The sequence below is a fragment of the Lonchura striata genome, chromosome 5 (genome assembly GCF_046129695.1).
Source record: "Lonchura striata isolate bLonStr1 chromosome 5, bLonStr1.mat, whole genome shotgun sequence".
Lineage (NCBI taxonomy): Eukaryota > Metazoa > Chordata > Aves > Passeriformes > Estrildidae > Lonchura > Lonchura striata.
Window position 1 is genome coordinate 16,028,944 of NC_134607.1, and position 16,607 is coordinate 16,045,550.

Below are 16,607 nucleotides of genomic sequence, written 5' to 3' on the forward strand. Positions count from 1 at the left end.
GCCTTTGCAGTTTTGGCTCTGCCCTAACAGTTTCCATTTCCTAAATGACCAGGGCTGTTCTCTGAGCTGTCTGTTGCTCATCTCATTTTGCCTTCTGTCTTTGTATGCAGTGAGGTCGAGGAGTTTACTAATCTATGAAGAGCCTCAACAACTGGAGGAGGCACCAAGCCCGATCTCCTTCGCAGATCACAGTGACAGGCAAACAGACACCTCCAAGTTCACAGCACTGTCCCTGGAGGCTGTGTCAGGGACACAGCAGGATGATATCATGCAGTTCACAATAGCCAACGAGACAAGGCTAGAGAAATCAGTGCTGCTGGGCCTGCAGCAGCACAGGTGAGTGCAGGGTAGGCTGTTTGTCACATGGGTCTTCTGTGTCACTCTTGTTCATGCATGAAGGCCAGAGGTTAGACTAGCAGCTCAACTATGCTGGGCACCATGAAGCATGAAGTAAGGGTCTGGCTTTTATCTGGAGAGCCTATAGGCAAAGTCACTGTTGCTCTGGAGAAGTGGCTGCAACACAACTGTAGTAACACAACTGCCAAACTCGGTACTTCTGCCAGAAACCTAACCCCTGTAATCCTGTTAGTTGGGCCTACCCACTTCTTTAAAGTACTTACTTGTGTGCTTCCCAAAGGAATAAGCTTTTGGCAGTTGTATGGAAGTGTGAGGTTGTGATTCAGTGGAATTTCAATGAGGTTAGGGCATGAAGAGCTGGAGTTTCTCACAGCAGTGATTTTACTAAAGCATTACTGTGGAAAGTTTGCAGGACTCAGTCTCAAGAGACAGACATGTAAAATTATCTGACTACTTAAGTTCCTACACTGAGTTCCCTCACTTTTAGTAGAAATGTAAGGGATTCTTTTTTGTTTTCTTTTTTAAAAACATAAATGTAAGTTTTGCAGGCCTCTGAAAAGAGAGAGAGTCACTGGTTTAAATATGTGTGCTTCTTTCTGCTGCAACTTTGCTTGCCTAGAACCAAAGAGATGACTACTTCAGTATTAATTCAGTATGTTACCAGACTCAGCTAACTGACACATACCTACCTGGTAAATACTGAATGGCTCTTTAGCATTAGCCAGATCAAGCAGGATATGTACTTTAAAAAATTACTATTAGCATTAATCTTTGTTTTTTTGTTCCCTACAGAGTCAACTCCGAACTAGAAGGAAATGAAACACTGAAGATAATTGAAATAGATAGAAGAGTCAATGCCACCTCTTAAAATAAAAAAGGCCTTTTTTCTTGACTTCCCTCCTTCCCACATATTTTCAGCCAAAGTTCCCCTGACTTGTCATCCTCAGTGAACCAAAGTACAAAAGAGAGGGAGTTCAACTTCTGCATTGACTGATGAGGCTGTGACTACAGATGGGATCTCTTGTCTTTGTAACTCCCTTCCTCACGTCGCACACAGTCCCTTTCTCTGCTTTTATCCCTTTCCTGCCTAACACTGCAAGGGCAGGACTGAATTATGATGGCAGATGAGGCCAGCAGCGTGCCAGTGACTGGTGGGTGTGTGCCTGTACATGCACACAGCCTGATCTGAGCACAATAACATTCTGGAGAAGGGTGAATTGTGCAAAACCAATGGGAGCATGTGGGAGAAGGTAATTGAGAGAGAGTGGAGATGCAGCATGATGGTGCTTAGAGTCTCACCACAGCTCTGTGCTTACTGGTCTACAGCACTTGAGCCTTTTGGGGGGATAGAGAAGCACATGTGCAGCCTGCTGCTGAAGGGACAAGAAAGGGTCCTGACACTGCTGAGTTCACAGCACAGGCAGGAGAGGGCTGTTCCATGATGCTGCTGAATTGTCCTCCTCATGCTCTTTCTCTTCTCCCCTCCGATCTCTTCATCACTTAGCAGGGTAGGTTTCTCTGTGCATTGAAAGCAGTCCCAGTAGGCTTCCCTGCTTCCACCCTTGAGAAATTAAACAAAGATCAGTCACTGTCTTATCACACACTGTGTGGGAGAACTACACTAGTTTAACTAAATCTGTTTAGAAAGCAGGTTTTGTTGCATTTATGCAATATTTTAGATGGATGCCCTTTTTAGTCTGCTTAAGGCTAATCTATTTAGTTTAAGTCAGTTCCTTCCCAACAAACTACATCAATGTAAGGCTTAAACCAGAAGTGCCTCCTGAGAGGACTGTATGGATTTAATTTATTGACTTCTAGCTGGTTGATGAAAATTCTTGTGTAGACCCCGTCTCAGATTGTCTTGTGTTTTCTTTTCCTTGCCATCTTCCTGTTACTTTTGTAAATAGTATTTATTAGCTTTGAAAAATTCTGTTCAGATAGTTGCAGAGAGAACTGAGCTTTTCTAACTCTGCAAGTGATCTGGGTAGACCCTGAAATTAGACAGACAAACATCACTGAATACTCATTTCCTTCCCTTAAGCTTGAATTGTCCTAAAATAAAGCCGTGTGTCTCTTTTTCCTCTTACCTGCTTTTCCAGAGATGTGATCTGAGACCAACTGCTTTGGGTACAGACAGGCCCAGCTCATGCCTAGAGCTGGTGGATCCTGTGCTAACTGCATGCCAAGGCAGCCTCTGATCTGAGGAGCTGATTACATAGGCAGGAGACCTGTCAAAAGAGGAATGAGATGAGCACGTGGGAAGGTGAAGTGACTGGCCCAGGCTCATTGAGAAAGCCAAGAGCAGCATTCAGGTCTGATCCTGGACCAGTACTCTTCTCCATGCTTTGTTTCCTTGTCCCACAGTGTTGTTGTCTTCAAGTGTCCTCTTTCTCTCTCTCTCTCTCTCTCTCTTTCTCTCTTTCTCAGTACCCCGGTCATGCCTTTGCCTGAGCTGTGCTTCTTGCAATTTGTCCCTGCAGGGGCATAGTTGAACTCAGTCCAGAATTTGAGCAGGGTTTTATCTGGTTCCTACAGAAGGGCACTCATGCTCCATCGAGGATGAATCTAATGTGAAAATCCTAATTCAGCAGGCTAATATAGCTACTTAACAGTTTACCAGAAGAAGTCAATTAAAAAAAAAAAAAAAAAGTAATTTGAAGATCTTTTTTCTTTTATTTTTTTTCCTAATGGTAAATAAGGGAAAAACTAACCTAGCCTTACAAATAATTTTTTACTATGTACAGTAGATATTTCTTGCAACTAATCTATTTTGTAAAATACTGAATTTGTATTTTATTACAGCAGCTGTTGCACCAGCTCCTTTCTTGTTCTTCATTCTCCTTAGACTTTCTTTCTTCAGCATCCTTTTTGCCACCCTCAGGCCTGGCTCAAAATTCAGTGAAGTGAATGGAAGGGATTTGGTGAATTGGAGAGGACTGTGGATCAGTCTCCCCTGTGCCATTTTAAGAGGGTGTTTCACATCGGTGACAGTGAAATAAGTGCCTGACTCCATGAGCTCATTCTGGTGTGCAGATATGCTCTTCTTGGTGATGCCCTATTCTTCTACCCAAGTGCCTTATTGTTTTACCTGAGGTGACAATGAGAGGAGAAGTGCTGTTGTAGTCTGTTCTGCAAGTGTTCCCATCTTGACATGGGTCAGCCTCCACCATAAAGTCTGTCTCCCTTCACAGTGATCCTGCTGGGCTCTCTGAATCATTTCAGTATCCATGGACAACTTTTGTGATTGTGGTTTTTTTTTTTTTTTTAATGGTTTAAAGTTTCACATAAACAGTGATCACTTTTGAGTGCCATAAGGGGTGGCTGCATTGCTCAGCCACTTGAGGTCAGCAAAGTGACAGGAGAAAGCTGGGATTGACCCCAGCTGGTCAGCATAAGTGGGCAAGGTCATAGTTTAGAAAATTTCTTAAATGGTCTTATTTTTCCAGAGCACCCTTGGTTTTTTGCCCTTGCCTTTGGGGGCAACCAAGTGGTTAAATTTTTTGCAAAAGAGGCCCAAGGGTGTGAAGCACAACACCACTTACCAGTCTTGCAGTTTGCACTTTGCAGCCTGAGCTCCTGCCCATTGCCAGCTAAATGGATCACCTCCCATTTCAGATACAGCTGGCTGACTTCACTGTGTGAAAACCAAAGTGGAATTATTTCTCAGCTCTTAAAAAAGAGATGATTTTGCACAACCAAAATAGCTCCTCCTCTCTGAAACTACTGCACGGGCCACAATTAAAACTTTGCCTTTTTTCTTTTGTTTGTTTAAATTGGGCATATTGTTTCAAATCTGGTTGGAAGATAATCACTCATGTTTTCATCCTGAGCATTTTAAACTGGCCATGGTCTGGGTCAGGCCTCTGTACTAATCCACCCAAGCCAGTATGGCCATACTGATTTCTTGTAAGTGTTTGATAATGTATTGCTATAATCTTAGTTTGTGTAATCCTTTAAATTATATTTAGGTACTCCTTTTTAGGGAATCTCTTGACCTAGCACACACATTGCTTGGGGATTTATTGTATTACATATTACTTTATAATAAGGAACAGCTTTGCTTCACTTTGGTGTGTTTGTGATCATTTTTCTTCAGGGGCCTTAATAGAACAGGTTTCTCTGCCAGGGGCCAAGGAATCCCCTGTCATCACCTACTCGCAGGCCGTTGTGTGCCAAGGGCCCAGGATCTCCAGAGGGGCTTTGTGCCCGTGTTCTGTACCTAGCAGGGGACAGGAGGGGCCGGACAAGATGCCATTGCACTGCCAGCCTCAGCATCCAGGGGTGACCCCGTGGGAATGTTGATGCACTGCAGACCACGTGGAGAGGCAGCTTTTGTGCTCTGAGGTAAGGGCATAGGGCAGGAGTAGTAAGGCTTATTCAAGGAGGATGCCAGTAAGTGCTTTTAGTTAGTTCAGCTCTATAACTTAAGGCCTTAACCTTCTGTCAGTGTGCTTTTTCTGGTGATCAGTGACTTGGTGCTGTGGAATAATATGTGTGTGTGTATGGACAGGGTAAGCAAAGGCCTTCTGTGCTACATAATTTCCATTTCCAGTAGAGGACTTAAGTGATAAACCCTAGGAGTCCTCAGCTGTAAGGTTACATTGCTCACCAGCACAATTTTATACACACTAGTAAACTTACCTTTTGGCCTGTAGTGTTAAAGCATGTTTAGATATGTTGGGTCTTTGCTTCTAGGGAGATAAGCTATGAAGGAATATAGGGCATTATTTTATATATATGTATATTTTTAAAGTCTGAATTACAGGGCATGTGATCTTTCTAACCTTATTACCGGTGTGTAGATAATGTTGCCTTCCCCCCCCCCTCCCCAGGATATTTATAGTTCTTTGCTTTCTTTGCTGCACTTCTTTCTTTTCATCTGTACCACTCAATATTTTTCAGCAGTGCAGACCAATGGATTAGGCTGAGGTTCTTAGGCCAGATCCCAGCTGATACAACCAGCGTGGTTCTCACACACTGTTCTTGGAGGCTGCAGGTCTGATTTATACTGACAGGGGACCTCTTCTTCCACATCTCTCTGTGTAACAGTGTATCTTGATGTGTTCTTGATTCTTCTAACATAGACTAAAAATTAATCTAAAAACTTTTTTTTCCCTGCTAGAGAAACCAGCCCACCTCTCCACTCCCATCCCTCCCAACTATCAGTTGTGAGTTCTGTCTAGACACTTTTAGAATGTAGGTCAAGTAAGTGAATGATGCTAATTGCTACGTTGGGAGGGATTTCCACTGAGTATTTGGGCTCTAGATTCTAGCTAATGCCAAGAGGCCATTGTTCAAAACCCACGCAGCTAAGAACAGAGAAATACAGAGTATTTTTATACTCCTGGTGACTAAAATATTTCTTTCTTGAGTCACTAATTAAAAAGGGAACATTCTGTATTCTGAAGGTGAAATGATAGGTCAGTACTTTGTAGCTACTAAAGTTGTCCCAGCCTATATAAGAGTGTAGTACTATGATGTATTGCTGCTTTGCACTGGCTAGCATTAAGGTTTAACAACTTTGGGGGTTGCAAAGGGGAATGAACTGATGTACGTGTTAAGTAAGGTCTTTACAAAGAAAATGTAAGGATTCAATCCATCTTGTAGCTTTCTCACGGCCAATAAAGTGACACTGGGCATTCAGATAATTTGTTGAAGGTTGATCCTGATTAATACTGCATTGCTTAGGTGATCCGCATCCCTTGGAGACTTCAGGATTGAGAGGGAAATTGCAATTTAGTTTTCTCATTTTTATGTCACACCTTTTTCTGCTTTACTGAGGTGTGTATATATATATATGAATCAAATTCCTGTGTAGAAAAAAAGTGCATCATGCAGGAAACTAATTAGTGATGCTGCTTGGATCTGATGCTGAATGGAGTTTCAATATTCTTTGTTAGCAGTAGTCTCTGGTCTGCCCTACAACTGATGTCCAGATTCTTCCTCCAAGAGCTGCAACTAAAGAGGTGAGACCAGAACATGGAAAAGCTGGATTTGTAGAACTGTCTTACAGAAAGGGTGAAAAAAAAGGCAGGTGAAGGGACTCCTTGCGTCACAGGGAAACCTTCTAGTTGTTGATTCCATACATCAGCAGTAATAGCCTGAATCAGCAGTGATAGCCTGTTTCATTAGTTGCCTGCTAGGTATAGGTTTGCTCCTATTCCCCTTGCTCTTTAATGCTATGCAGTCCTGTTTATGCATACCTGACCTTTATGTTATATCCCACTTTACCCTCTAAACCTCTAAGGTAAAAATCTTTCTGAACCTTAGTAGTCCATAATGAAGGAAGTGGAAGAGAGAGAGGGAGAAGCAGAGGCAGATACTGATTTTTTTTTTTTAAACAGAACTCTGCTCATATCTGACTTTACCGTAACAGACTTTAATTCAGTGGTGCTGATATAAAGGCATCTTGCTTTCTTCATTTGTACAGTTGGTGAGAATGAGTGTGCATGTGTGTACATCTGTGCACATGTGCATGGTGAGTGATCAACAGGTATCAAAATCAAAACAGGTATCTTCATATAGTAAGTGTTGCTAAATAAAGGCATCTACCTGAACACACAGGGCACTTTGGGCTTGGTGCAGCAGAAAGTCCAGGCATTTCTCTCTGAAACCTGTTCACATTCCACATCACTGAGCACTTGTGCAACTGTTGTGTGAATTGCTCTGAAGACTGTCTTGTGATTAATTGTCGACTGAATTGTTGTTGCACTGTGTCATTTTGTGTGTGTGCATAAACTGTCTGACCTTTCTAGAGACCAGTTCTGGCTTGGTACAAAAAAATAATTATTTTATATTCTGGTATCATTTTTGGTCTTCAGAATTATGGTTTTGAATTCTTTTGTTTAATTTTTTTTCTTTAAGTGGTGTAAATTAACCTTAAAAGGTGGTCCCTGGGAGCACTAATGCCCTAACCACTCCATGGGCACAGTGAAATGCCAGCCAGGGGAAGCAGTTTCTTCTAGAGGGTGGTGCAGGTGCATCCCAGTTTCCCTGAGATTCACTTCCAAGGGTAAATTACCTGGTGGTGCTCTCTTGAAGAGAAGCATCCATGGCCAATTCCATTGCCTTGGGCAGTGCAGAACAGTCATTCTGCTAGGGCACTTAAGATGGTCTTTCCCTTTGTTCATGTGAATGCAGTATAGGTTTGTGAAAACACTTAACCCCTATCTAAGATGACAGGGACAGTGATACTAGTGCAAAAGCACCCTCCCCCCCCAAAAAAAAAAACAAACAAAAAACAACTCCCTGGTAAACTTCATTGGGGCCTCTTCTGACTGCAGATATCTCTATTCTCTTGCCATGTCTATTTAACTTTGTGTCTGTGTTCAGTGACCTTTCTATTTTTGTACAAGTGCTGTCATCTGGATACGGTCCCACCTGATTGTTCACACTGCAAACATGTCCATTGGGTGGAAAGAAATTGCTGTTTTTCCTTTTTAAATCATCTGCCTGATTCTATGAGAGAACAGACTACCTGCTTTTTTAGCCTAAATATGTATGTAGTGAAGTATGTTATGCTTTTCATTTTCTTGCAAATAAATATTTTCTGTAGAAAAAAGCAGTTGCTACTTGTTTGATTTCCTGATGACTGGAAAAAATCTGGCCCCTCAACTTTTCCAGGTGTGCCAGTGTGTGCAATGTGTCCATCTTCAACATGGCAGAACCCTGGTAATTTAGTGAAAGAAAAGGAATGATGTGGGGTTTTAATGAAGCTGGCTGTCCCTTCCCTTTTTGAGGTTAGCAAAGAATTTTATCTCCCTGAATGGGTTGAAATCAGGTGGAGGCCAACAGCATTAACAGAGATAATGACACTCAGTGCAACACAGTGCTACAGCCCCATAACAGTAAATTCTCTGTACAAGTGGGATCCAGGAAGGCTGATACCCGAGGGGGCATTGCTTCTGCCCAGTGACACTGAGGTGCTGTGTCACCTGGAGTGACAGGGCTTGCTGGGGCTGATCTGTGTGGGCCAAACAGCCCTCTGGAAGGTAAGGCCTTTCCCTGCTCTAGCTTTGCACTGGGCTTCTTTAAACTGGAGTGAACTCTTAAAAGAGCACTTTCTGCTTTGGCTTTTTGGGATTGGGTCTTCTGCTGGCCTCGGCTTCTTTCCTTAGCCTGCCTCACCCCTGAGATAATTCAGGAGCTTTCTCTTCTTTGAGTAGACATGGAAAAGAAAATGCCTGATTGCTTTCAGTCTGGGGACTCTGTGGCTTTGCTGGTCATTCAAGGAACTTGACAATGGATGACGTAAAGCAGGTTTAAAAATAACCCTGTGCAGAGCTGGCATCACAAATGGTACAGTAATTTGTTTTATGCCAGTTTTCTACTGGGAGGGAGACCTCATATATGAGGCACCAGGCACCCCTACAACACCAACCAAGAATTTATCTTCCACAGGAAATACTAGCCATGGAAGTAATAGTTCCAGCTTAACTGAAAGTGGGAGCGAGACAGATGGCTTTGGTGCATCCTTTCCAAGGCCTTTTAAAGAAGGCTGCTTAAGAGTTTGGGAAAGGCAGCATACCATGGAAATTGGAACACCGTGGCCTGCACAAAATTTCTGGCTGATGCAGATTTTCAGAAATGCCTTGATTTGAGGCTAAAGAGGTTAAAGTTGCAAAAGAAATTGGCAGTGAAGGAAGAAAAAAGAGAAGCTCTTCTCCAAGGATCTACCCTGTGTGCCTCTTGCTTTCCAAAGAGGCAATATCCCTTGCCAGGACTATTGATCCAGGGCACTTGTTTGCAGCATCAAGCCATATATAGCATTTTTAGAGGAAAATCATTAGACTGTGACTAATTGGAAAGTTACCCTCAGTTTAGTTTTAGCTGAGCTCAGTTCCTCCAAGCAAACAAAACACAGGCTGGTGATTAGCCATCAGTTGAGAATCTCCCCAGATCTCTGTGCAGCCCTTAGAGCATCACACAGCAGGTGATGCTGCAGGGAGTCTGTGCCTGAAAAAGAAACCCCCACACAATGGGGAAATGCTGTGTGATGAGCTGTCAGCCTCCCTACCTATCAGCCTCCAGGACATGCTGTTCTTGGAAAAGCATCTTACTGTTTGAATCCAAGGCTGGATTTTGATGCTCCTTTTTCCTGTTGCAAGGCAGGAGGAAGGGTGTCCAAATGCAGCTCATGATGCCTCTCATGGCATGTTTGGGTAGAAAGTGTTCTCCTTGTGTTGGTAGCTATTGTTTGTACCCATTTTATGACAGCACAGACTTCTCCCCCTTGAAGGTATTTAATGGAAGATTCATTCCTGATGCTCCCTTTCCTGATTTGTTTGCTTTAGGAGGATTTTTTTAGAAACGTGGGCCTCATGCTTGTGGCATGCTGGTGATTTTGGCTTGCCCTATTTATTCCATGCTTCACATTCCTGGTCTGCAAAGCCAGTGGTTGTTTCCTCCTCTCTGTAAATCACACTGAGATTAAGCAAAGCAAGGTGATCCAAAGGAGATAGCAATTGGAAACAAAAGCATATTTCCGTTCTAATGAATAATAATACTTGAGTGTCTTGTCTCCCTCCAGTTTGTGCCTCAAAAAAGTGAAAGCGATTTATTTGATTTCTCATTTTCTTGGTGTTGTCTCTTTGTGGGCTTCAAATGGTTACACTTTCATTATTGAATTAGTCTTACACTGTGATTGCATGAGTTCTATACATTGCTATGAAATTACTATTTTGTGTTTTTCTTATAAGGAGGAAATTTTAAGTTCTGGCCCCTATCTTTGCTGTGGTACTGCTGAGGGAAGACAAGAATAAGTCCATGACTGTTTGATTGTCTTCATTTTCTCTGTCTAAAGAAATGCTTAGGGTCTGGTTAGCCCTCTTTTTTAAACCTCTTTGGTAAAAATCTGTGTTTGATCTACTCAGCTGAGGTAGGTCCCTCCTTGCTGAACCTCAACATCCCTCAGTTTCCCAATGGATGAGCAGTGCTCTACTAGACCTTCAGATGTTGAACAAAAATGAATGTTGTTGTGGGTGGATCCAATCTATCAATATTGGATCTGGAAAGGGAAGCTGGCCACTTATGTAACATTAAAAAAATATATTTACAATTGGAGGAGATGCAAATACATGCATGCACATGTCTATGTGTATAAATTTATTTTTTTATGTTTTGTATTTTTTTTCCTGAAAGTTGAATGTTGGGGGCTAGCCTGGGGATGAATTTTGTGTAGACTTAAGGAATATGGAGCATTTAAAGTAGACTGACTTCTCACTGGCTAGCCTGGCACACTGAACAAGTAAGGTTGCCTCATCCTTTTCTTCCCCAATCCCCTTTTTAATATATCAATATCTTTTCTATTAGAAAAAGAATTTTCAATCCCTCCTGCTCAGAATAAAATTTACTGCAGTGCACACAGTCTGTGCACATTGAAGTGTTCAAAATGGGATTTTACAGGCATGTGAGTAATGGAATAAGCCTTCCCTTGGCTTTACTCCAAAAGGCTGAAATCCCTCATTTCGCTGCAGTTCCTCTCTCATTCCCACCATCCACCCTGCTATTCATGGCATGCATTATGGTGAGAAATTTCCACCCAGGAAAAAGAGCTCCTCACCTGCTGAACCTTGTCAGCTCACTCAGGAAGAGAGCTCTCGAGGGAGGCACCACGGAGTGGTGTGAGGTGCTCCATTTAACCTGACAGCATTGAAGAGATGAGAACCCAGACCTGGGAGTTTGGATTTCTTGTTAGCATGATAATCCCAGATACTGGCAAAACCTGCTAAAAATCTATTTTTGTGCTCATCCTTTCCCTCCTGGCCCAGTGGTATGTCTGCAGCCACACCTTGGAGCAAACGTGATACTCCTACAAAGTTTCCGCTGTTGCTGCCTTCCTGTGCCCACAGGGACTGACAGCTACACCACGGGTGTAATAGTGTAGCAGGGCTTTCCTTCACGAGCCTCAGACTCTCATAATCGCTCTTATTCAGAGAAAAGGCAAAGGAAGTCAATTTAGTTCTTCATGTTGCAAATGAGTCATGCAAATTGCAGCAGTTGGAGGAAAAATAGGTAATCCCGGAGCAGAGTGTAAATTTGGTCATGTGGATAAAAGGGTTATTGACAAGCAGGAGCTACAGGAGAGCTTGTACTGAAGGAGGTGGCTCAGTGGCATGGATGTTCCCTGGAGAGGGGGTAGGAAATCCTGATTAGTTGTTAGGCTTTGCTCCAGATGCTCTGGGGGAGGTGGAGCCGTTAGCTGGGGCACAGGCCACAGAGCTGTGCTCATGTGGGCCAAAGGCTGGGAGAATAAAGCTGTGAGATGATGCACAGTGTTCTGCTCTCTGAGTGCAAAATTAATTTGCAGTTACAGGTTTTTTAGCACATGTCATTGGCATCTTCTCATAGCAACGGGCCACACGATTCTCACCAATGGCAAAACCTCAAAAATAGCACTGATAAGAGAGGGACGTATGGTGCCACTCCCCATCCTTGAAGCTGACTTTTGGGCTGCTTCTGAACTGCTCTTTGACAGATCCACCCCAAGATGGTTTAGTTTGTTTCTGAAAAAAAATATTTGTCACATGATCTTAGAGTGAATGCTTTCACAAGCAACATTCACTGCTGATTTCCCTGGAAGTTAACCAGAGACTTTCCAGCTGAGGTCTCAGATCTCAATGGAAAAGGACCAATGGTTCCAGTGGAGCTCCATGCTGCTTTGTAGATCTCTGCACACAGCTCAGAGGAGGATCCAGACCCTCCTTTTACAGTCCTTAGTTTTGCTTCTAGTAAGCAAGGGTTCTACATTGCTATATTATGCTTTACATGCCTCACTAGTAATTAAAAGTAATTTGGAAATGGTATTGGAAAGGAGTGAGGATCAGGTATAAGGAATCTGTTGACTGTCATGAACCTGATTGGAACAGGGCTCACACAGAAGAGGCAAGGCTGCTTAGGGAGCACAGGAGTTTCTGAAATCTCTTCCTGTAGCGCTGCTTTCTCTGTAGAGCATACTTGTTCATGGGTTTTTATTTATTTATTTATTTTATGTCTTTCTATTTTGGATTGCATTAGCTCAGGGAACTTTTGCATGCAGAAAACAAACAACTGTCTGTGCATAATTCCTGCAGTAATTTCTGTATAGCCACAGACCTCAACCTTTTCTGCACTTTTTAATCTTATTGTCACCGTCGGCTCTTGTGCTGAAACATGCTGATGCTTTTCTCTGAAGTTTTCCTTAGTGCCCCCTAATGAAGAAAAGGGAGAAGCAAGGAACAAGATGGGAGTACAATTAACTTTACGAAGGGGCTCCGTGGACGTCTTTGCCGCTGGGTGCTTTGATTCTGAGCGCACCAAATTGAGATCACCGGCGTGCAGACTGGAAGCGATCGGCCGACGAGCAGGCGCGGCTGTGAGACGAGGGCAGCGCTGGGTGCTCCGGGGCACCTGTGCTGGTCCGGGCAGGTGCCGGCAGGGGCCGCGGGGCCGCCATTGGCCGGCGGCCGGCGGGGCGTGGCGGCGGGCGTGGCCGGCCAGGAGTTTCCCACAATGCCCCGCTGCAGTGCGGCCGCCGATGGATGCTGCGCGGTCGCGCTGCCATTTGCAGCCGCCGCGGCTCGCAGCGCGCCCCGCGGCCCCGGGAGCTGCGGTCCCCCGGCCGCCGCCGCTCCCCAGCGCCTGCAGCCGCCGGCTGGCCCTTCCCTGCCCCCGCCTCCTCCTCCTTCTCGGCCCCGCTGCCCCGCCGCAATGAACCCCCCCGCGGCCGGCGGGGAGGAGACGGGAGCGGCGGGCGGCGGCTGCCGGGGGGCCGAGGGTGGCGGGGAGGCGGCGGGCGCCGCCGGGATCCCGGAGGAGCAGGGGCTGTCGGCGGCGGACGAGTCGCTGGAGGAGAAGCTGCGGAGCCTCACCTTCAGGAAGCAGGTGTCCTACAGGTGGGTGCCGGCCGGGCGGGCGCCTCTCGGTGGGTGGGGAGGCGGCAGGCGGGTGCTGCGGCCAGGCAGCGGCGTGAGGGCAGCACCGCCGGACCCGCCTGACAAGGGGCTTCTTCATTCCGAAGTCTGAAAGGTCTCCCAGATCTGCATTCTCTTAAGCCAGCTAGCGATCGGCTCTCAGCCCTGCTGCTGCCGTCAGGTTTAAGGCGCTCCTCCGGCGCGGCAGCGCCAGGGGAGATGCGGAGCGTGACGGGGAATGTGGGTGAAATTCAGAGTTACTCTGAGCCAGAGTCGGGGCTCTTGCCCGGCTGGCTAGGGATTAGGGTTTGCCCTTTTCAGTGAAAACACAGCCGCCGGTGATCCCGGCGCCTCCAAACGTTCGTTAAGGAGACGGGAAAAGTCTTTCTGGCGGCACCGCTGCTCCCGGGATGAGTTGTCTGTGGGAATTCTCCCGGAGTGCAGTGTCCCCTCCCTGCCTGCTCCCCACCCGCGCCGGTCGCCGTTGCGTAAGTCCCAGCGGCTGATGAGATAGGGGAGCTGCTGTGCCCGGCACCCCACGCGTGGTTGCGGGCTGGGGGCCACCAGCAGGCAGCCCCCGGGTGTCACATGCCCTGCTACGGCCTGAGCAGGACGTTACTTTCATAATCAGGGTTTTCTGTTTTTATGGCTGTGCGTTTGCTTCATGTGTCTGATGTCAAATGCACCTGCATGAAGGGGCTGTCGCTGGGGTTTGTCTGCTCTTCTGTTACCAGTTAGGAGCTGCTAATTGCCAGCATCTGCCAAAACCGAGTGCTGTCTGAGAAGGTCCATGCCAAAAAGTTTTTGAGTCTTACCTAATTCTAGTTGCAGAGCCCCTGTGGAGGTAGCACACCATCAGTAACTCATCTTCTAGTGTGCTTAGGGATGAGCCCTCTCAGCTGGCAGGACAGAAAACACAGAGCTGTTACTTGTCCCTGCAAGAAAAGGGTGTCTCTAGCCACAGGTATATTAGCTGAAGACTCTCCCCGGCCATAGGGATGCTGAAATGTGCTGTCAATTTACAGCTGGGATAACTTAGGTGCTGGTCTAAGCTCTGCATATGGCAGGTTTTAAAGATGATGTAATTAAACACTCTTCATAGCTGAAATTTTATATAATACTTGATGTGTGCAGACAGACATTCCCCAGTCAGGGCTGATGGTCCCAGCATTGTGTGAAGTTTGGGATGATTTGTCCTAGACTCAGAAAGGTGAGTGATGTGAAAATGAAAATTACTGAATACCTCTGAAAGAAACATTGCATCAGTCAGCTCTTGGTACTTCTGCATCTCTACCAGACAAATTTCTTAGCTTGTGCCATTTAGGGGCAAATCTGTTGCAGGTAAAGTCTGAGGTGAGCTGCTGAAATAAAGTGGCTGCTAACAAGACAGGTTTGCTCAGGTGTTTGCTCTTGGGATAGAAAGAAAGGAGTTCGCAATAAGTCTTCTGCTTTTTTGGGGGCTGGCACGAGGGTAGGGAAGAGGCAATAGTAAAATCTGTTTCTTATGTTCTGCTGTCTAGGTTGTTGAGGAGTGTGTTAAAGATGTGGGTATTCTTGAAGTTTTCTGCATGGTCAATATTTGTAAGGGCTTCATATTAGATGCTTTTAGGATGAAATGTAGAGTTTTTTCCTCCTTCTCCTCTCCTTTGTCTATGCAAGCATATAACAAGTCTTGAACTTTCAAGCCCTTTTCTTAAACATCTCTTGATGCATATCAGTCATTCTACTTGACTTAAGATACGTGCAAGAAAGTACATTTTCTTTGCACCCATGGATTTCCACATTTTTTCCTCATTTATGGCTGGTTTCCTACAGATAATATTCACTTTATAATTTATCCATAATGAGAACAATCTGGATAGATAGAAGACCACACAGGATTTCTACTGAGTTCTCCACACCCTGCAACCCCAGTCTCTTCAAATTGCTACCATTTCCCTCAGTAAATTATGGTGCTGAAATACATTTGCGAATGTAAATGGCTATATTAGGTCCAGGAAAACCTATTTACCTTGGCACTTGGACTCCCATACCCACTAGCACAATAGAAATTATTTGAGCTTCGTAGAGCCTTTCAAACAGCTCATTTAGGGCTCTCTATGCAGGTGCATTACATTGCCATACACACCTGTAGAGCTGTTTTTATACATTCAGGAAAAAAACCCCAACAGTTGGAACTTGCTTAAAACAAAGGTGCATGAAAATGCATATAAAAGAATAAATCTATTGGTGGTGGTTGAAGGAGTCGAATGGGAGGTCAGGGTAGTGTTACAGGGGAGAAAAGGAAGAAAAACTTCTGTACCAATGTTATAAAACTGTAGTTTGCCTGAGTCTGGGCTTAAAGTATGATCTTTTTAAATTTGTTGTTATGCAGGAAATATCCTCATCTCTAATTAGCTGACATTGTTGCACGCAAATGACTTGTTAATTTCTCTAGAATTGTACCAAAACTATGAGTAACACGTTCAGAAACCAATGTTTTGTACCGATGTGGCCAGTAGCTTGAAATGCAGAAGCTGCTGTATTAAATATGTCATAATTTTGTGTAGCAAATACCAATGTAGGCGTGTTTGTCCCCCGGTCAAACCAGCAGGAGGGAAAACTTGCTTTAAATAACGCAGGTGTGCCTCGTGGGGAGCTTGAAAATTCCCAGGACCTTGCCACGCTCCCCTTGCACCTGGCTGTCCGCAGAGCTTGTCCGCGCCGGGAGCTCCGCTCGGAGCAGATCTGCGCTGCAATTGGGGACACACGAAGGGTGGGGATGTGCCACTTTGCCTGGGGATGTGCCTGTGCGGGAGCCGACGGCTTCGGAGCGGGGATGTTCCCGTGTCCGTGCGCTGCGAGATCCCTTGAGCGCATCTTGCATCGCCCCCAGCGCGGGTCCTGCCCGCCAGGACCGGGGTCGGACGGGGCTGCAAACAGAACCTTCGAGCCCTTGCTGAGGGGCAGACCGAGCGACAGCCAGACAAATCTCCCTTTTCAGGGAGAAGTCTTCCTGTTCGTCTCTGAAACCAGGCTGACCCACCCGATGGTTGGATGCTGACATCAGGATGCCAACAGCTAAGCAGCAATTCTTAACCCTAATTTATTTTTTACCCTGCAGAAACGGAGTTAAATATCTTAACGACGTTTTGGCTCTTCTGCTGAAAATCTGAAATATTGGCTCACAAAATGAAAAACTTTTTTTATTTTTTTGTAAACTGATAAAACCAAAAGTTCAGTTTCCCATCACACTGTGAAAAGATTGGCAAATGAAAACTGAAAAGTGAATTAAATATGTACATCTGCCAGAGAGAAATGCTTTTTACAGTTTGGTTCTCAGAATAGTATTTACCCCATACATTTCTAGACCCAGCAGAA

At 45.0% G+C, this 16,607-nt stretch overlaps 2 protein-coding genes across 6 annotated transcripts in view; both read left to right on the top strand.

Annotated features, from left to right (window-relative positions):
* The window catches only part of CREB3L2 (cAMP responsive element binding protein 3 like 2), a 72,670-nt gene extending 66,665 nt beyond the window's left edge, over positions 1-6,005 (top strand). For all 3 annotated transcript variants that reach the window (XM_021552030.3, XM_021552029.3, XM_021552028.3), the window contains exons 11-12: positions 111-336; positions 1,150-6,005. In XM_021552030.3, coding sequence (XP_021407705.1) covers positions 111-336; positions 1,150-1,225 — 302 coding nt within the window. In that variant the 3' untranslated portion in view covers positions 1,226-6,005. The remainder of the gene's footprint in view (positions 1-110; positions 337-1,149) is intronic.
* A 6,841-nt stretch (positions 6,006-12,846) lies between these two features.
* Positions 12,847-16,607, top strand: part of DGKI (diacylglycerol kinase iota) — a 207,125-nt gene continuing 203,364 nt past the window's right edge. For 2 of the 3 annotated variants that reach the window (XM_077783351.1, XM_021552020.2), the window contains exon 1: positions 13,098-13,229. Coding sequence is in view for 1 of the 3 variants with exons in the window: in XM_021552019.3 (XP_021407694.3) it covers positions 12,847-13,229 (383 nt within the window). In the remaining 2 variants the exon portion in view is untranslated. Of the gene's footprint in view, positions 13,230-16,607 lie in introns of all 3 variants that reach the window. The other variant, XM_021552019.3, reaches the window with a different exon arrangement.